This window comes from Panthera uncia, assembly GCF_023721935.1.
Source record: "Panthera uncia isolate 11264 chromosome A1 unlocalized genomic scaffold, Puncia_PCG_1.0 HiC_scaffold_16, whole genome shotgun sequence".
In the NCBI taxonomy this organism is placed as follows: domain Eukaryota; kingdom Metazoa; phylum Chordata; class Mammalia; order Carnivora; family Felidae; genus Panthera; species Panthera uncia.
The window spans coordinates 76,071,436-76,093,470 of NW_026057576.1; the positions used below are offsets into that span (position 1 = coordinate 76,071,436).

The 22,035-nt window shown below is 42.1% G+C and overlaps 1 protein-coding gene across 1 annotated transcript in view; it reads left to right on the plus strand.

Moving 5' to 3' along the window:
* The window catches only part of MYO16 (myosin XVI), a 458,605-nt gene that overhangs the window by 260,419 nt on the left and 176,151 nt on the right, over positions 1 to 22,035 (plus strand). The window contains exon 20 of the mRNA XM_049647209.1: positions 9,329 to 9,401. Within this exon, the coding sequence (XP_049503166.1) occupies positions 9,329 to 9,401 (73 nt within the window). The remainder of the gene's footprint in view (positions 1 to 9,328; positions 9,402 to 22,035) is intronic.

Sequence of the window (22,035 nt, forward strand, 5' to 3'; positions counted from 1 at the left end):
ACTGGAATTCAGGTTTAGTAAGGGGCCTGTTTTAAATAAAGAAACTGTAATTCAGGTTTAGTAAGGGGCCTTAGTCACACAGTCTGGCAATGATGGATTTCACGTACGAACCCCAAGTATGTTGGGATCGAAACCCAAGTTTTCCCCCAAACACCTCCCACATTGAAGACTGCCAGAAGAATGATAAGAAAGCATAGTTTTAAAACTAAAATTTTAAATTAACCTTTTCAAATATAGATGGTGTCTTCATTTCCCAGAAAATCGTTATGTAAAGTTTCAGATATTTTTATATGGACATGACCCCGAGAGCAGGGTTGTTCTCTGCTTTTTTTGTAGGTGGACTTCTGACATCTTGAACAGGGCTTTGCAAAACTAAGTGTTCTGTGTATATTCACTGAAAAGGTGAATGAACTAAAAAATGAATTAATTAGAAGCCCCTCTCAAGAGAAGAGGCTTTGGTAGATTGAGTGGTCCCAGTCCTTCATTTCTCTGCATCTGTGTGGGGAATATAGTAGGACTTTCAACACTTCTCTTATCAAGAGTTACGTCTATTTCCCCTCTCTTTGAACTTGAGCTGCACTTGTGACTTGCTCCAGCCAAGACAATACAGCAAAGGGGAGCCTGGTGGCTCAGTCGGTTGAGTGTCCAACTTCGGCTCAGGTCATGATCTTGTGGTTGATGAGTTCAAGCCCCGCGACGGACTCTGTGCTGACAGCTCAGAGCCTGGAGCCTGCTTTGGATTCTGTGTCTCCCTCTCTCTTTGCCCGTCCCCTGCTCAAGCTCTGTCTCTTTCTGTCTCAAGAATAAATACAAACATTAAAAAAATTTTAAAACTGGGGCGCCTGGGTGGCTCAGTCGGTTGGGTGTCCGACTTAGGCTCAGGTCATGATCTCACGGCTAGTGGGTTGGAGCCTCACATCAGGTTCTGTGCTGACAGCTCAGAGCCTGGAGCCTGCTTTCGATTCTGTGTCTCCCTCTCTCTCTGCTCCTCCCCCATTCATGCTCCGTCTCTCTCAAAAATAAATAAATGTCAAAAAAATTTTGAAAAAATTAAAAAAAAAGAATACAGCAAAGATAACTATATTCCAATTCTGAGCCCTTATGCAGATCTGTTTTCTCAGATCCCTGTCACTGCTATGTGCCTACATCTGGGGGCTTGCTTGTGGAAAATAAGAAATAGTCTGTTAGCCAGCCAGTCCCCAGCCAACCTCAGGCCCTCGGGTGAGATCAGCCTCAACCTGATGGCAGGGCTGAGGGGTCATAATAAATACTTAATGTTTTCGTTTACTGAGTTTGGGGACAGACGGTTATCCAGGAACAGCTGCTTGCTACAAATCACTGTCTAATCAATTTAATTTTCACAGCGCCTACTTTGAGCCACAGATTGTATTTGATTCATTCAAAGGCGATTGTTGGAAAGACAGCTATCTTAGGGATGATGTGACAGATGCTGAGATACCTCTCCACTTCCCAGTGTTCCCAAACGCTTGGTTCCCTCATCTGGGTACCCAAATCCCAAACCTTGGGGTGAGGAAGACTTAGGTTCCTCAAAACTTCCTATTACATTTCCCAGAAACATCCAGATGTGCTCTTTAAAACCTTAACAAGCCAGCTCTCATAAACAGGAGGGCATGGGTGCAAAGAGAATCACTCTTAAGGGAGAAAAGGAGCTCTGTTAAAAGAGCACGATCATTTTGCGGTATATGTGTGTATCAGATCAGCACGTGGGACCCATTAAAGGTGCAGTGCTGTGTGTCAGTTACATCTCAGTGAACCAGCGGAAAACAGGAAAGCGTGGAAAGGAGAAAATGGAACATCGCTTTTTCCTGTGGTCTGTAGCCAGTGGATTGAAGTGTTACGTTGAGTACAGTAATTTTATCTTTTATCTGGGTTTTAATTTTTTTTTAAAGTGTTAAAGGAAGCAAGAGACCAGGATTTCTATTCTGAGCCTGACACTTAACTTTAAAGAAAGCTCTAGTAAGACACTTATGCCTCGTGAAACTTAATTGTGTCAGTCCCCAAAATTGTAAGGTTCATATTCCATTTGCCTGTAGATGGAGGCTTGGCCTTTGCAAACCTCTGGCTTGTTTTTGGTTTCAAGACCTCTGAGTCTGTGATTCCCAGTCAGGGTGAGTTGGCAAACAACAGTTACACCCAAATATTTGGTAGCTCTTAAACTATGTTTTGCTGGATAGATTGCAGCCATCCGTGAGTTGCAGGACCTCGGGACACACTGTTTCCTGACTGGGGTGGCTAAAGTCAAAATGATTTTATGTCACATGTTATTTGATTTTTGTTTTGACAATTAAAAACAAACACTTTTCCATGGATAGCCCTGTATAGATGGCCTATGTAATAGTTGCACTTTTTTTTTTTAATTTTTTTTAACGTTTATTTATTTTTGAGACAGAGAGAGACAGAGCATGAATGGGGGAGGGTCAGAGAGAGGGAGACACAGAATTGAAACAGGCTCCGGGCTCTGAGCTGTCAGCACAGGGGCCCGATGCGGGGCTCGAACTCACGGACCGCGAGATCGTGACCCGAGCCGAAGTCGGCGCTCAACCGACTGAGCCACCCAGGCGCCCCAGTTGCACTTTTGTTAAAACTGTGTGTATCTCAAGACCAAAGACTACATCACAACAATTCTAATTACCTAATTTATGATGATCTAACCTGGTTTGAAGGATGGAAACAGGCATCAGATACACCGTTGGCTTGTTTTCTCCATTCTGCCTCTCTCCTTCCTCCTCCATCTCCCTGCGTCTTCTGTCTCCACCTGAGCCTTACTTAGATCAGAACCACCGGAAGAACCAGGAAATTCACACTAGGACAGTGTCCGAGAAGCTCATAAAACAAATACAATTTTTCAAGAAAGGGTTGTTTTTGTTTTTGTTTTTGTTTTTATGGTCAAGAAAGAGTTACCCATTCTCTAGGGGAGGCAGAGAGCACAGTGAGCTGGAGAGCTCTGAACTCGAGCTAAGAGTGTGCAGGTTCAGATGGCCACAGGACAGAGGACACACTGGAGAATCTCCTCAACGGCTCATTTAAGAAACGGAGGGAGCCCTAGAGCCCGAAGCTACCTGCCTTCACAGACACCGATCTTCGGGAGGTGTTAGTACGCAAAGAAGTCACCGTGGTCTGAAATTGAGGCTGACCTCTCCCGGCTCATTGTTCCGCAGATTCGCTGCAGGCTGCTTGGGGATGGGCACCACCAAGTCCTCTACTCTGAGCTGTTGACGGGCTGAAGGACGCGGTGAGGCTTCCCTGTACTTGTCAATTACAGATTGAAATCGTGAAGAACTATCCAGGCTTTTCCTTCCATCTGCAAAGCAGTGTTCTGGAGTCCCTTCTCACCTCTTCTAGTTAATGCTTTCCAGCTGTGAGTTGTAGTTTTCGCTGAGAGGGAGGGTTCTTTTATTATTTCTGCTCTTCTTATATGCGGGGAGGGTTCCTTTCCCAGCTCCTGTAGGCCAGAATCAGGCTGGGTTCTAGGACCAGCAGCTGGCAGTCGATTTCTGCGGTAATTCACAGGGCTAGTCTGGGAGGCGGGGCTAGTCTTGGACAGCTTGGGTTGAAGTCCTGGGTCCGTCTAATCCTGATGGGTGCCGTTGGGCAACTTAGACCTTCACTGTCCCCTGTCTCAGTATTCTTTTCTGTAGAATGGGGTGATCACTGTACTTACCTCACAGGCTAGTCATTAAGGCCAAATGAAATAAAGCATTTTAAATGTTTTAACGGTGCTTGACAAACACGACTCCATAAAACGGTAGCTCAGATTTTTACTCCCAGCCCAAGATTTTCTTGTATATCCAGGCTAATTAACTGCCATTTTCATCTCAAGAGGTCTCAGCTTTTGACTCCCTAACTTCTCTTTCTAGTGGAAGGAGTGCAAAGAAGGACTGGAACCATGTAGGCGTGTGTGATATCCGTGGGCTAGTAGGAGGCAGACAGCTGCTTTGGTGACAGTGTCCCCACCCATCACCCGGTTCCAGTTCAGCTTGTCAGCAACTGCACACTCTTTCCCTAATTTCTGACATGTTTTCAGAAAACAATAAACCTCATGTACTTTGCTTCGGTCAAAGAATAAAAAGGAGGGACTCCCCAAAGCAAGCACCCCGGAGTCCCACCCTTGCCTCCTGGCACGGATGAGCGAACACCTTGCAAGATTCAGATAGGCTGCAGGACTAGTGACTGGCCTCCACAATGAGGCACCTTGTGGGTTAGGTTAACTAAATTCTCTAGCATTTGGGTGGTAGACTTGGGGAAGGCCAGATCCTGGCCCAACATCTTCAGGAACTTCGCACCCATCCCCTCCGTGTAAGTGCATCTGATTCCCAGGGTGGGGTGTCTGGACAGGCGGATTGCTCTAGTCTGCAGTGATTTTAGATTCCAGTCTTCCCCCTCTCCGTCTGGGGTCCTATAGGTCAAAGATCAGCCAAAGAGACTGATTCGGTTCTGGCTGCATCTAAGGGTTTTGCATCAGGCAGGATTGAGCTGTTTCCTAAAATGGCTAAATACCTAAGATCACTCTGTAGTTAACCTTTCAAGGGACGATCGAGGACAGCACCTGACATGCAAACCACTGGATCCCTCTGCCCAAATAAACTTAGTTCATCCATGTTTCAGGGCAGACATTTTCTTGAATCTGGACCTTCCCCCCTTCCTATTCTTGCACACGTGAAAGGCAAGAACAAAACCAGACAATTGCCTTGGTGTTTGATATCACCTCTGATATAAAAGGGATTGTATTTTACTAATAAATTACTGCAAGCGAGGCAGTTTTGTTAACTGTAGGGAAAGCCTTCAGTAGAATCCTAAGGCTGAATGTGAAGAGACCATCTCATTAATATGTTAATTCTGCCTGTGGGATAGAATCCTGGTGGATCAGATGACCTCTGTCTGCTCCTCCCGGCTAGAAATAGGATGTTGGGTTAAATGCCTGTGTAATATGAGTCAAGATATCAATAAGAAAAATGACAGTAATGCTGACTGCCACGCGGCGTGGGCACTTTGCTGGCTACAAGTTCTTGTGACCTTTCTGCCTGCGTTGCTATTGCAGTAACAGACCCATATTTCATTCAATCATAAAGGTTGAAATAGATTTTTGAAAAAAAGTGAACACATTAGGTCTGTCAGTAGTTGCAAAATGGATCCTTAAGATGCATTAATTCCCCCCGCCCCGAGTTGGGTTTTTCTTCCTTCCCATCTTTTTCTTTCATAATGTTTTTCTTTTGCGGCCAAATTTAGTTTGGAATCCAGTATCTATGAAGTATGGGGAAAAACCCTATAGAAGGAGTGCTCTTTCAACCACATCTATGCTACTCTAAGTTGCGAATTAATCATCTACCCACCCGAAGCTGAATGGGAATCTCTAACACGTTTTGCTCGCCCAAACACACCTGGGTGGCCCCCACATCCTTCCTCTGCATGCCAAGAGGAAGTCACCTTCCCTATGAGAAGGGGAAGGACATAGGTGGTGACATCGGGTCACTGATAGCTCTCTCCCTTTTTCCCAGTCTCCCTCAACACCATGCACTATAAATATGGTACCGGTGTTGCCAAAACCAGCGGGGAATCGGGCAAGGAATCAAGGCCTGAGTGGGAGATTCTGGTATAAGTTGGCATGAAATATCCACACTGGAGACCAACACGTGGCCTTCAGAGCACAGCCCTGCTCTCTCTCCCTGACCCTGGGGTCCCTGCTGCTTCTCCCCGTCCTGGGAAGCCAGATGCCCTTCTCTCCCCTCACTGTTGGGCTCCACCCCTCTCTCTGCCCTGAGGTAATTGTTGTTCTTTCCTCCACCAACTCATAAAATGCCCCAAATGTGTTTCATCAGATATATATTTTTAATAAAAGTTGATGATAATGAGTAATCTAATATCCAGTATAGAACATTCTATTTATTTATTTTAGTTTATTTATTTTGAGAGAGAGAGAGAGAGAGTGGAGGAGGGGCAGAGAGAGAGAGAGGGAAAATGAGAGAATCCCAAGCAGGCTCCGTGCTGTCAGCACAGAGCCCGACGCAAGGCTTGAACTCGTGAACTGTGAGATCATGACCTGAGCTGAAATCAAAACGTGGGATGCTTAATCAACGGAGCCCCCCAGGCGCCCCCAGTAAACATTTTGAAATTAAGACATCACCTGTAGGCCTACCAGTGAAGACATCCATTGCTAACAGGTGCTTTACTTGTTTTGTGCCACAGATTTACTTTTTAACGTGGGTGAAATTATACTACAATGCGCTCAGTATACAAATGGTATAAATTCTGTTTCCAGCTTAGGTTTTTTTTTTTTTAGTTTTAGTTTTAGTTTTATAGCTTATTGCTGTTCAAGAACATTTCTGTGTTTTTGCAGTGTCTTTGTAAACATCAAATATTAACTGGTCATAAAAATATAGTATTTCAGTATAGAAACCTTAGAAAATGCAGAACAATAAAAAGAAGTAAACAAAAGTATGTCTATTTCTCTTCTTGGGCTGAAGAGGTCATAGGTCTTCTGAATATATAATTGGCCTTATTCTTTACATAGAAGTTACGTAGTGCTTTCTATTAACTTGATAGATTCACTAAATTAACCCATGAGAGGATGCATGCTGTTTAATTAATCATGTCTCTGTGGGGTCTTTGTTACTTCTTTTTGTTGTTGTTACTATAATGAAGATAATGGTGGGCACCCTTGTTTGTAGGTCTTTAGTTGCATTTCTGATAATCATCTGAGTATAGGCTCCAGTCTATGGAAATCCTGGTTTGAATGATACGAGGGTGTCAAAGCTTTATGCCTCATAACCAAATTGTTATTTAAGAAGACTCTACCAATTTAAGCTCCCAACAAAAGTGTGTGGGAATATCGTTCTCATCCTAATTTTGAAAATTTTATTTCTTTTGTAATTGTAATGAGATTGACATTTGTGATCTACCTATTAGCCCTTTATGTTTCTTCTGTGAGCCCTCCTGTTCATTTTTATAGCAGGTGGAAATGTTTTTTTTTTTCTTTTTAACTTTATTTATTTTGAGAGAGAGTGAGAGCATACACAAGCACAAGCAGGGAAGGGGCAAAGAGAGAGGGAGAGAGAGAATCCCAGGCAGGCTCAGTGGCATCAATGCAGAGCCTGACACAGGGCTCAAACTCACAAACTGTGAGATCACCATCTGAGCCGAGATCAAGAGTCGGACGCTCAACCGACTGAGCCACGCAGGCACCCCGAAATGTGTTTTTAAAAGCAACTTGCAGTGATTAGAGACGCACTGTCTACAGGCTCTTGTCCTAGAATTTTATTGACAATTGTAACAACCATCTGGGTGGACAGATAATACTCGCTGCCTTAGTTTCATAGATGATGAGCCTGTGGCACAGAAAATTCTAGTAACTTGCCTACAGTTGTCCAACTAAAAAGTGTCTGAACCAGGATTCCTACCCAAGGCTGAACATCTCCAAAACTGGCAAGCTTTGTCACCCTTGTCACCCAGTGCCTACAACGGAAACAGTGCAGCTCATTATGTGAAATGTGCGCACACACACACACACACACACACCTAACACAGCAGCTCATCTTACACCTCAGCACCACCACCACTGAGTGAGCGTCACCCTGGTGTCCCCCGTCACACTGTAAAGTCATCAGGGTGGAAGGAGGCAGGATGACGTGTGACTGGACACGTGGGTCAACCAATCAGGAAAAAAAAAATCTATGAAGATAAATGAGAAAACACGTTTGAAAATAACACTTTCCTCTAATCATTTTTAATTTTATTTCTACAAATACAAAAGAATCTGGTATTTGTGTCATCGTCCTTTTAACCATTTTCTTTTGATTTCTCTCAGAACCGAAAGCAGAAAAAACGATCACCTTTGTTTACTTGCACATTTTCAGAGCTTCTTTGCTCTAACGTTTATCTCTCTAATCCAGGTAGAGTTTATCTGGACACACAGGGTGAGGTACAAAGCCAACTATTTTTCCCTCTGAAAAGTTAAATCAGTGACTTGGTTACATCCATTTAATGACTGTCTCTTTCCCTCGCTGCTTTATATTCTCTGCCATGTGAAATTTGTGTTAAGGGCTTTTAAAATACTGTCTTTCCTGCTTACGAAGCTCATATTTGTACCGTCTACAAGAACCAAGCCTAGAGACAAGATATCATAGAATCATTACTCTGTGACAAGATATCATAGAATCATTACCTTGCCTTTTTATGAGAAATTAGTCATTTAAGTGACATCTTACAGACCCTAAAGCATGACGGTTCTGCACGGATTGTGCAAAAAAAATACAGGCACAAAAAGAAAGTTAGTTTCCAGTTGTGCGGTTTGGACCAGTCAAGTGGACAGAAAACAACACCAGCGTGTGTATCAACTAAGGTGGTTGAAGGTGCATCAACTAAGGGATTGAAACAATCCACGATTATCAAATATCACAGCCATTGGCAGAGAATCAGGACAGCGGTCCTCCTGATGATACTCCAGAGCAGGGCAGTGGGAAGGCTGGGTATGTGCCCGCCTGCTGACCAGCATTCCAGAATCATCTGGGGCTTTCTGTGTAAGAAGCCACCTCATGCCCTGTCCCCGTGGTGCCCCTGCTCCCCGCAGAGTCCAGGATGTCGGGGCTCCCACCACCCCTAGGTTTTCCTCCCCGCTTTCTTCACTCACATGAGGTTCCTCATCTGTGGCTGGACCTTCCAAGATGCTAGCAAACTCCAGGAGAGAGAGTTTTCACCGAAAACAGCAGTATCGTAAGGTGCTCACGCCGCTTTCTTCCAGTTGTACGCCCACGGATCATCTCCTTTGTTCTTCTCTGTTTATGAGGATTTCTTTAGGAAGGTCGCTCTGTGCTTTTTGACGTGGCACAGTTCGGTCTATCAGAGAAGGTGCCCACAGCTTCATCGTGGCTTGTACCGCATTGACACGTGATGAAGAAACTGCGGGACTTACTGCCCGTGTGGTCTAACAAGAGACAAGGAGGAGAAGGAGGAGCTGCTGAGGGCATGTCGGCAGGTTGACATTCTTTCCAGGGAAAGCACGTGCAGTTGAAGTAGAGACACAAAGACTGTTTCAGAGGAGCAAATACGGGGCCACCCATATACCGTCACATTCTAAGCTTAGAAATCAGTGTGTTGTACTCCCGTATCTGTGTTTAAATTAAAGCCTTAAAAGAACACTTTTCTTTTTCGGAGCTTTTGTATGAGACTCTGAGATAATTGTTGGCTGTTTTTAGTTCTACTGGAAAGTGATATGCAAAGTGTTCCGATGTCTTTGACCTGAAGAGGCGATGGGGCCAGGGGTCACTTAAGGGCTCTGTGTGTGCTTGGTCACTGATTCACTGTTTCCTTTCAGCACACAGACGTTGGATATTGGAATATTGGACATCTTTGGTTTTGAAGAATTTCAAAAGAATGAATTTGAACAAGTAAGTGCATTTCTTTTGAAACTTTATCACTTTAATGTGTTTTTTTTTTCAGCTAATAAATTGACTCCTTTATTCAGTAGAGACTATCTGCATGATTACTTGCAAATACAGAATTAAAATAAGTCCTTTGCTATCCTGTTTTAAAATTTGTATCCCTAGTTCATGGGCGTATCCATCCTCTTTACGTGGCCTGTAAACAACGGGCATAATTTTTTTTTTTTTTTAAACTGAAGTACTTGTTTTAAAAGACAGTGTTGAGCTGAGTTGTGCTTACAGAGATGTTGTTTCAACAAGGTTTGAGAGACAGAGGGTGTCGCTTTGTGGAATCAAGGCAAAGGTCTTCAAAAACCTTGGCCAAAAATCAGAATGGAAATACTCTATCATGCTAAATACTGTTACTTGTAGGTTCGGCTCTGTTTGGCATTCATACATATGCCTGTCGGAAAGTCGTAAAAAAAAAAAAAAACAGATTAAAGAGGCACTGATTGTTTTTAATCCACTTACAATTTAGGGCACTTTGAAAAGTGCTAGTGTCTTTTCTTGTTTTTTAAGTATCTCCTTAGTAATGTATGATTCATGAAATCAAAGTAAGCATATCTAAACTTTAGTTGTTAAAGAAGAGAGTAGAAAGAGAACTTGTCCAGGGCAGCAGGGAAGGAGAGATAAACCAATAAAGAGGTATTGGTGGAAAGAGAGAAAACCAGGCTGTGCTACATCATGGGAAGAATCACAAGTGGGCCGTGTTTAGGGAGAGCTTTGAATAATTATGTCATTTGTTCAGGTTTATTTTTCTTTCTTTCTTTCTTTATTTAGAGAGAGAGTGCATGAGTCAGGGAGGGACAGAGAGAGGGAGAGAGAGAATCCCAAGCAGGCTCCGCACTGTCAGCATAGAACCCCATTCGGGGCTCAAACTCACGAACCCTGAGATCACGACCTGAGCCGAAACCGAGAGTCAGACGCTCAACTGACTGAGCCACCCAGGTGCCCCTGGGTTTATTTTCTCAAGGCAGATGATGTGGTGGTTAATGACACCAGATGTGAATTTGAAACCCCATTCTGTGAGCTTTCTTGGTCAAGAGGAAGAAATCTATAACGAACCTTGGTCTCCTTTACAAGAGACTTACAGAGCTGTGGGGTTTAAGCTGGTTACTGGCATAGAGGTTCTGGCATCATTCTTCTAACTCATGTCCATGTGTAAGAAATAGCGGAGGGCCACTGTTAACTGTTGTAAATGGGAACACTTGAAAACCTTTTAAAATTCAGCCTTATTTTTCCCCCCCGAAACACTGGTGCGGCATCTCGTGAATAGAAACTAAATCATGTTGACTCACCTAATCCAGGGTGAGTCACCATGAATCATGTTCTTTACAAAACTTTACAAAAGTCTGCTATGAAATAAGACCATAGACTTCTTGTCCTTTCGGACTTCTGTATCCACGGCTAAGCAGGGAGAGGGGGACTGTGGTTTTATTTATTCGTCACTTACTCTAAGGAGACTAGCGATGCACAGGGGTACAGGGCAGTTGAAGGACTGACTGGTAAGATAGTGGGTCCGCAGGCCATGACTGGGATGCATCTCTCAACACGAGTAGTTGACCGCAGTCTGGAAGTGGTATTGATTCTCGACATTTTTGCCTTAGAAAACATACAAGCTGCCATGTCCCTTAATGACACTCCCTGGTTTCTCCACCTCCTGGTAAGCAACATGCAGAAACCACAGGTGGGGCGGTGTCCTCTCACAGTCTCTGTGGGGCCACACTCCCAACCCCCTTCTCTACACCCCACATAGTTATCCATCCAGTCTGTGCTGATGACCGAGATGTACAAAGTATTTAAGTTGTTTCCTTATTAAAACTTATTTGTTTTATTACAATTATATGTACCCCTTATGCTTTCTTTCTGGTAGCTATTTTAATTACATATTTTAGAACGTATTCGTAGCCTGATATTTTCATATCGCAAGACACGGCATGTTTTCAGATCTAAAGAATGAGTCTCTATTAAATACCAAGAGGTAGTTTGAGGCACGGCTGGGTAAAATCTCAAAACCAATTCTTAGATTTAAGTTAGGGGAAAAAAATATTTCTTTCTTTAGAAAAATGTACCTTTTTCCTAGGTTTGTTGGGCTGTGGTATACAATTGCAACTAGGAGCCATTCAGAAGAATAAAATTATTTTCTTTGTGATGATTTCAAATCTCTTCTCATAGTGGGTTTAGCAGATTTCTAAATCTGAATGTGAACTTATATTAAAAGCTTTGGTTTGAATGCTACATTCTAGATTCTTGAGTTGCTAAGACAACGTGAACTTCTTCATTTTATATTCCATTGCAAACTTTCAACAAAATGTTTAACAAATCAATATTGTGTTCAGAATCAAACCCGGAAGAATATTAGTGCCTTTATAACTATGTATTTTATTCTCTTTTGAGCTTTTTGACCCATCTATCAGCTATTTGCTAGAATGTCAATTCCTGCGGCATTGAAATTGTGTCTGGTACCGCGTTTTGTACATAACAGAAACTTAGTAAATATGTTTTCAATTGAAATCTTAAGAATAAATTCAAAAGAAGACATCTTCAGAGTGGATCTCCTAGCGGTTTTCTTACTCAGGAATAAATGTATGTATGTCAATTGTTCCTCCATAAGCAGCCTGACAAATGTTTAGAACAGGGACAATCGGAGGAGATAACTAAAAAGCATTTCAAAACCTCAGCATCTCCAATCTCAGTGTCCCCAAGCAACTCTAAAAGATGGGCCTTTGTGGTTCCTTAGATACGAATTTATTTCAGTTAATAGGAAATGCTAATCCTGTTTTCTTTGACTTTTAATGAATCGTTTCTACTAGAACTATTTTATATATTATAATAAAGACCATATATAGAGTAAAAAATAGAACATATGTGTATGTTCTTTTATATATATATATATATATATATATATATATAAACTCTATACTCTGCATGGTTATCCATTTATATATTTATGTATTATATATGTACTATATATACACAATTATATACATACGGCATAATATGTATAGAAACTCGGCAGTAGTTTGATGCATCAGGAGAAGGGGGTCGTATAAATAATTGGAGTCCCGAAGTATAATTCAGGAGGATCTGAATCTACCACCCTCATTATTTAAGTAATTACAGTATTGCCAGCTCACTCTCTGTTATGTAATCCTGAATTTTATAAACCCTCCCTCTCCTTTATCATGTGAAATTCCTCTCTCGCTCTGTAAAAATATCTCCTCACACACCGGGGAAGAAGCCCCTCCAGGCGACTCTTCGACATCACGCAGTCAGTCAATCCCAAGTGTGGAATGCTCAATAAACAGAAAGGTAGTGAGCCAGACAAGGCTGTCCCTTGCACATCACAGCGCCAGTGATGTCAGAGAGGAGAAAGCAGTCCCCTTCCTGACTGTGGAAAGTGGAAGAGAGAGGCAAAGACATTGCTCCTTCCAGATGCAGTTGTGTGTTTGGAAAAGGGAGAAGAGCGAACGAGAACCTCGCCACCAACAATGAGAGAACTTGATGGAGAAGCCAGGGGGCAACACGAACACACAAAACCAATAACGCTTAGGTGCTTTAAAAGTAGCTTGCCAGAGCATGATGGAAAGGAAGACAAAGTGTGTCGAAATGAAGCAGGTCGCCTAGGCGAGGGAGTGGGTAGAGGGCTCCTAAAGTCACACGATTACACGTAAGCAGGTAGCGAGACTTGCTGGACGCTCAGCCAGAAGGGCTTGGTGTCTCGAGATGTGGGTCCTGCTTAGGCCGCCCGACTCGCGGAGGCGAGAGCGGTCCCGCTACAAATAACTGGAAAGACAGATGGCAGAATTAGAGCAGCCCCTTCCTGCAGCTCCTGGGAAGTAATGAATCAAGGCAGGGAGTATCTGCTAACGCTGCAGAAAGAGACACAGGCAAGATGCCCGTCGAGTGTTCTTGCCAAGAAGGAAAGATGGGGAAGGAGGGGGGAGGGGAAGAGAGAGAGAAAACCTTAATGTAATGAAGTTTCCCGAGCCAACCGCTAATTAACAGGGACGGGGGACCGAGGAACATGATGAAGCAAACCATGGGGATACGCTCTGCAAGATCCAGCGTGCGGGAAACCGTGCGGAGCAAATGGCCTGATTTCTTCAGCATATAAAAATGCAAGGGTAGCCTGCAGATTCAAAGAGATGTAAGAGACATAGAAATCAGTTAAATATATGGACATGGCGTGGATCCTTATTTGTTTAACGAAGTCTAAAAATTGCCACTTAACTAATATAACTTAAAATCTGGATAGCTGATGAAATGAAGGAGTTATTATTGATAAAAGTTATGTGTGATAAAGGTACTGTGGATGTGTTTTTAAGTTCTTATATCTTAGAGAATTATACTAAAATACTTGCCAATTAAATGACATGGTGTCTGAGAGTTACTTTAGTATTTTTTCTTTTTTTTAATGTTTATTTATTTTTGAGAGAGAGAGAGAGAGAGAGAGAGAGAGAGAGCATGATTTGGGAAGGAGCAGAGAGAGAGAGGCAGACACGGAATCCGAAACAGGCTCCAGGCTCTGAGCTGTCAGCACAGAGCTCAACACAGGGCTCGAACTCATGAACTATGAGATCATGACCTGAGCCAAAGTCAGATGCCTAACCTACTGAGCCACCCCAGACACCCTAAGAATTACTTTAAATGGGTCTAGTTTTGAGGGTAATAGAAAAATGTAAAGCAGAATTGGTCATGAGTTGGTCATTGTTGATAATTCTTCAGGCTTATTGATGGCAGATGGGGGTTCATTATGTTGGTTGCTGTTGACTATGTTTAAAACTGTCCATAACAGGGGTGCCTGTGTGGCTCAGTCGGTTAAGCGGCCGACTTCGGCTCAGGTCATGATCTCGCGGTCCGTGAGTTCAGGCCCCGCGTTGGGCTCTGTGCTGACAGCTCAGAGCCTGGAGCCTGTTTCGGATTCTGTGTCTCCCTCTCTCTGACCCTCCCCCGTTCATGCTCTATCTCTCTCTGTCTCAAAAATAAAACGTTAAAAAAAAATAAAATAAAAATAAAATAAAACTGTCCATAACATAGTATTCTAAGAAATGAGAATATTTTGAGATTATATAAATATTATTTTCATAAATGCTAGAATATTTCCACACCTAACAAATGGTATTGCAAAGCTCTACATGCTATAAAACTTTACCAGAGGCACAAAGAACAAAGTTGTGGAAACTAATGATTTAACGTTCAATAATTTTCCTAAATTTCCCACTACACTCATAACATGCAACTATATATAATGAAACACTTACAGCTATGGAGTCTAGTAAAATTGCATAGCAACAACCTACTGTACAAACATAGAGAATTTGAAGAGAGAATACATTTGTGAAACTTAAAGCTTCTGTGGCAGAAGATAAAATTATGATATATGACCTATCTTTATGTCAGGCTCCATCTAAGCTGATTTCAGAAGGGTTGTCAAAGATTTGAAATGTTTCCCGGCTTACAAACTCCTTTCTAAAAGGTGAGATTTACTGGATGAACAATAATTCAACCCGGCTTGGGCTAAGTGTTTAAAGACTTTGGAAAATGCCAGATACCTTGACTTCTAAAATTTTATGAAATGAGATTACATAGTTTGGCAACGTCGACCTCAAAAAAAAAAAAAAAAAAAAAAAAAAAGAATTCCATAAAATCCTTAGTTGTGGAATCGCTGTCCTAGAAATGATACTAAGATAAAATTATCACCCTTCACGTGGAGTATCCCATTTTACAGAAGGGATACCTGTGGATGATACACTTTCTGCTCTGCGACAGAGTATTAGCATTACCTGCAGGGAATTTTTTTCTGGTTCATGTGCATGAAGTTTACAGTTCATTCATTCAGCAGTGCTGGCATGTGAATGAAGTTCTAGGTCCTGTTCCAGACACAGGTGTCATGGTGTGGTCAACAGGATGCAAATAGAAGAAGGGCCAATCCTTTATTTTTTTAATTTTGTTTTATGTTTTATTTATTTTTGAGAGAGAGAGAGAGAGAGAGAGAGAGAGTGAGCAGGGCGGGGCAGAGAGAGAGGGAGACACAGAATCAGAACAGGCTCCAGGCTCTGAGCCGTCAGGACAGAGCCCGACGCGGGGCTCCAACCCACGAGCCGCGAGATCATGACCTGAGCCGAAGTCAGATGCTTAACCGACCGAGCCACCCAGGCACCCCAAGAAGGGCCAATTCTAATCAGACACCAGGGGAGAAAGACTGGGAAGCTTCGTGAGCAACACGTTGCTATTTTAGCTCCAAGTCTGACAGTACCTGTGTAATCCTCATCCTGTCGAATGTCCTGATAGCTATTAGGCTTCAGTATTGATCCGCTTACTACCCAATGGATCTATAAAAACAAAAAATATTTTATCGTTACATTGTGTCACATTTAGATTCCAAAATCATGCATTCGTTAAATATCCAACTCTATCTTAAACCATTTTCTGCTCTAGGATGTTGAGTTTTCCGAAATCATTTCAACAACTCACCAAGCTACTGATACAACACAATTTAAGAAGGTTTAGTTTCCTTACATAGCAGAATGCTGGTATAGGGCGGGCCACTCAGTTTCTATAGAGAAGCAAAGAGCAATTAAATAACGAGATGTTATTTTAATGTACTTCTTGCAATAATATTGGGTCCTACTTTTATTTATTTATTTATTTTTTCAATATATGAAATTTATTGTCAAATTGGTTTCCATACAACACCCAGTGCTCATCCCAAAAGGTGCCCTCCTCAATACCCATCACCCACCCTCCCCTCCCTCCCACCCCCCATCAACCCTCAGTTTGTTCTCAGTTTTTAACAGTCTCTTATGCTTTTAAAAAATGGTACGGTTAGAAGTCGTTGGCAGGGGTGGGGGTGCTCAGCTGGCTCAGTGAGTGGAGCATGTGACTCTTGATCTCAGAGTTCAAGCCCCACTGTGGACGTGGAGCCTGCTTAAAATAAATAAACAGAAAATAAAGCTTAAAAAGTAAGTCTTCTTCAGGTAACACTTTTAGAAAAGTTATTCTGAGGAAACAAAATGAGGCAGGGAAAAGCAGTTTTAATTGTGTGAAGTGTAGTACATTTAATGACCTTTTCCCCTCCAAACTTATCCCTTAAATAATGTCGCCATGTTAGCATTAACAGAAGCAAGCTCAGATAATTTAAGTAACTCATAGAAGGTCACAGCATGAGGGGCGCCTGGTGGCTCAGTCAGTTGAGCGTCCGACTGGTGGCTCAGGTCATGATCTCACGGCTCGTGAGTTCGAGCCCCACCTTGGGCTCTGTGCTGACAGCTCAGAGCCTGGAGCCTGCTTCGGATTCTGTGTCCCTCTCTCGCTGTGCCCCTCCCTCACTCATGTTCTGTCTCTCTTTCTCTCAAGAATAAATAAAACATTAACAAAATTGAAAAAAAAAAGAAGGTCATAGCATGAAACTCTGGATTCAGGAGTCATGATCTGTGCTGTTTCCAGGTCCAAAGGTTCTTTGAGGCTAGACTTAACTGTGGTATTGGTGTACCTTTTCGAAGCTACTGCCTGCTCAGGAGTATATTTGTTTGTATTTCTCTTAGGACAAAACATTATTTACTCTATTAAATGTAGAAACAAGAACTTGTTTTTCTGTTTTTGTTTTTGGTTTTTTTTGGTTGGCTTTTTTGGTGGAGGTGCTGGGGAATGAACCCAAACAAGAAACTTTCAATAAATTTTATTTGCCATCATTTTTTCCCATCGTGGAGTGTTTCTCCCCATTCTTTTACCACGTGTACGTAATCTAGAGAATGCAGGCACGTCTTCTTTATTGGAGAATCCCAGCGTGATCAAGAGGAAATGTTACAAGACGTAGTGAGAAGAATGAATGGGTTTGGAAATATACATCAGGTCCCTCCAGACAAGAGTGAATTGAGGGTTTTTTTTAGTGATGACTAACCAAGAAAATGCTTCAATTTACAATAGTGGCTGTTTAGATATAACGTCCAGATGTGCTAGCCAGGAATATAGATTCAGTTACGTTCCTGTTAATAATCAATAATGACTACAAGTTCTCGAGCCCCCACTGTGTCAGCTGCTTCTCCTGTGTGATCTCTAACTCCTGAGGCAGCTTTATGGGAAAGAGCCCTCAGAGGGAAAAGAGAAAGAGAAAAAGAGAGAGAGAGAGAGAGAGAGAGAGAGAGAGAGAATCCCAAGCAGGCTCCGCACTGTCAGGACAGAGCCCAGTGTGGGGCTTCGAGCTCACAAACCAAGAGATCATGACCTGAGCCGAAGCCAAGAGTTGGAAACTTAACTGACTGAGTCACCCAGGTGCTCTGAAAAGGGAAGGCATATTGATTAAGCTGAGATTTGTTGCCAAACACACACACACTCACACACACACACATACACACACACACACACACACACACGTTTTGTTGAAAACTGATGAAAAGTGCAGTGCCCGAAGGTTTAAAATATGAGAATTTTTACCAGAATTTATGTTTCCAACACCTGGGCATGGCTTGTGTGCAAACAGAAGGGTATATTTTATGGACAAGGTATCATACAAAATATCTAAAAATATTTTTTTCCTTTCACTTGTATTTTCCAGTTGTGATGTTGGAAGATTATTATGTAGAATATGGCAGTCAGTATAGCCAATAGGTTTATTATTGGCTGACCCTTTCAGTCCTTCGCTCAAATCCCCAAGTGGTAATTATTCCTATTAAAGGAGAACACAGGTATGAATTAGGCCCATATATTAATATATATATAATATATATATTAGAACTGTGTTGCTCTAAGTGAGAGAGTCACTAAAATAAATGTTGGGAGAGAACGTGTTTTTCGCCTGTATAAAAACTATATTTTTGTGCCTAGAAGTAACTTCCATCTCCATTTGCTTAAAACCTAGTCTGCAGAGTTTGACTTTGAAATCTCAGAGGGCAGTGGAGGAGGCAAGGAGGTTTGGTTTAGGAAAGAGTAATCCACCAGAGAGGGGCGGACGGCCGGGGCGACGGGAGAGGCAAAAGCCAGGCAATTCCAGGGAAGATTGCACGGCAGCATCAGGCACCTGGTGTGGGTGGGTGCCCAGCTCCTGCTTGCCGCCTGAAGCTCCTGGGGGAAGGGGCCCAGCACACCGCGTCTACACGGTGTTTTACGCTCCTAGATTTACGTGACATCAGTGTTGGCCAAGCCACTGTTGTCTGACTATCAGGTTGAGACAGATGGGGCTGAGAGAAAGGAAACAGGCCTTCCCAGACAAGGACAGAGAGAAGAAAGGCCCCTGCATGACATTCAAAAAGGCAAAATAAATTACAGAATTTAAAAGCTGAAACAGAGACATGCTACTCCCTCACCAACCCCTGCACCTGCTGGTTTACAGATAACGTGTCAACATCAGAAATGATTGATTTATTGGGGAAAGAACATATCTGGAAAGCCCCGAGGCATTCTTCCAAAAAGGAAGGTAGAGATTCACGGTATACCCGGGACAGGAAAGGCCCTGAGAAGTCCTGCAGAGAAGCTCATTAACTTAGCTTAACTCAAGGTTTCTCCAACAGGGTTCTGATTTAGCGTTTTTTAGATAATATAAAATGACATTTCCTTCGATTAGTGTTCCGCTAAGCACATACAGAAAATGCAGAATATCTGAAATCTAACATCGCTCCTGCACAATCTAACTGCATTCTGTAAGTGTATTATATGTTCGTATCTATGCTAATTGATGAACAAACCAGTTAATAGATAGTGTATGCTCCGTGCCCTCTTCTATTTCAGTGTGTTCACCAGGCAGGTCTGCATATTAAAATCACCTGGGGCGCCTGGGTAGCTCAGTCAGTTAGGTGTCCAACTTCGGCTTAGGTCATGATCTCGCGGTTCATGGGTTCGAGCCCCGCATCGGGCTCTGTGCTGACAGCTTGGAGCCTGGAGCCTGCTTTGGATTCTGTGTCTCCCTCTCTCTCTGCCCCTCCTCCACTCACACTCTGTCTCTCTCTCCTTCAAAAATAAATAAGCATTAAAAAAATCACCTGGAAGGCTTTTAAAATGTATCAAGCCTCACTCTGACTTCATTGGTTTGGGGTCAGGCCCAGACATCAGCATTTTATGAAAGCTTCTGGTCATTTCCAGTGTGCAGTTAGGGATGTGACTTGCGTCTAATGCCTGGGGCTGTGCCTTCAACTGGAGTCGGCTTTAATTAACCTCCTACTTTAATTCTGTGATGTAAATGTCATGCTCTATTATATTTTTGCTTCAGAGATATTTCACTGAGTAATGAAAATAAAGGGAGAACAGTTGGTGAAAATTTACTCAAGAAATTAAGTTTGTCATTAATACAAATGATAGGCCATCTGGATAAGCAATAATGTTCTGTTACCAAAGAGTGTTTTCAAGGGGTGCATAATTTTTATTATTAAACCAGTTAGCAACGGCACTTAATGTACAAAGGCTGTATTTTAATCAGAGAAGGGTGCGTGCTAATTAAGCAGTACTTAATAATTGCTCATTTTCATCTATGAATACTCACCTGCACTCGCATGCAGGCTACTCTAAGGAATACCCGGAAATTTAAAGGGACCCAATTACGATTCTGATGGATGAAGTCAAAAAGTAAAAATGATTGCTTTGCATTGAAGACGATCATATTCTCAATTATTGATGCAGACCAATACGTAAACTACTTTGCCTATAAAAATCTTTCACTGTGTATTTCTCTCATTGTGTTTAATACGTACCCACATAACGTACAGACAACAAAGACAGTTTAGCGAAGATAAATCCGGAATAAGCAGGTTCTGGCCAGGATTGGGGCCACCGTTTGGTGGGGAGGATGCATTTTTTTCAGGTGTCAGCTGGGTATCTGACACAGGCTGGTATATTCATATCAGCGCCCTTAGCTATGTTTGCTGGCAGTTTGGAAGTTCATGCTACAGCAATTCTTTCATATTTTAGCTTTGGCTCAAACAGTGAGTGCTTTAAACAATATAGAATAGGGACAGGCAAACTGTCTTGGTAAAAAACTATCATGTCCGCATTACTTGAAAGTGAGTTTGAAAACCGTTCTGCTTTGGACCGTGCGCGCTCTCAGTGATACGCTTTACCGCTGAGGACTGCTCTCCTCTGTTCGAAATACAAATATATTCCAGTTCAGAAAATGCCACTGTAATAAAGACTACAAGTCAAAAATCACTCCCCAGCCTACTCAGTTTTCCACCCCCAGGCGGAATTTTCCCCCTGGGGTTTTTATAAAATACTTCTCCCCCCCCCCCCCCCCCGCAAATACAAAGAACATGATGTACAATAAAAGGTTCAGATTTATTATTCGGATCACCCCATGTCACAAAACCCCATCTGGTACTGCAGCTTCTGAATGCTGAAGCTGGGTACAGAAGCTGTATGTTTTATGAGTCGTCTTGACCAGGATACTGAGAAATTGAGTTGTATCCAGAAGCACTGGCCAAATCCTTTTTCTGTTAGCTGAAGTTTGGCAGGTTGCTTCAGGCCTTCCTTGGGGCAAAAAAAAAAAAAAAAAAAAAAGGAATAAAAACTTGTACTTGGACCCCCTCCAGCTCTTTCCAATTTTACCCTGGCTTCGACCACATTCCCACTTGGTATCACCATTTTGACCGGAACAGTGGACCGATTCGGTGAAGCCAATACTCAATAAAATATTAGTTAATACACTCAATAAAATATTAGTTAAATAGTAGCAAATGAAATATCTGTTCGTATTATAAAAAAGCTTACATCAGTGACAACAGCCAGGTATATAGAGAGATGATCAGCCATGAGACAGTCAGGGGCACGAGGATTTAGTCAGATTGTCATCCAAAGTAATTTTTGCAACCACAGACCTGCCGTCCATCATGATCACAAAATGATAAGAGAATTCTCTTCTGTGTGTTTGAGACAGCCACATCCAAGTATTTTCAATTAGAGGGTCTCAAAATGAGGGGAAAGGTAAACATCGTATAACTTGGGTATTTCTTGCACAAGAGAGAATCAGCCACTGATGTTATACTTTGATATCCTCTATCAGACTTCTTTTTACCATTTCACACGGTAACAGACATCATCTTATTTTTTATGGCCTCAATATTTGTTTCCTGAGCAATCTGTTTCCTAAAATATATTGCATCGAGGCACACTCCCCACTTTTAAACCACTTCTTTGGCATAACATCAGACTGCTGAGATACAGAACCTATTTGTGTTTTCTTAAATGATTTAATGTCTGTTTTAATATCAAAATGTTTGAAACATTACAATTGTGTATATCATATAATTAAAGAGAATATTTTCCAACGCTCTCATTCCATAATGGAGTCATTTATTTTCTGTTCACTTACTGCAACTGTTTCAAATTTTAATAACCTTTTATAGCATTTATTCGTCTTTAGTAACAAAATTACTTCAGTATTACAGGAGTATAACACATTATTAGATTGGGGAACATCTCAAAATCTTATTTTTTTAAACAAAGTGAAATCGTTTTTAGAACGATTTTTTTCTTTCTTCATTTTTCTTCTCTAACAACAATTTTCAGATATTTCTGTTTCTTTTTTATGGTAAAATGAGAGAGACAAATAAATGTATGACTTTCCTAGTGGGGCCCCTACTGTGGACAGATGCTATGCAATGTTAGAGAAGGGTTT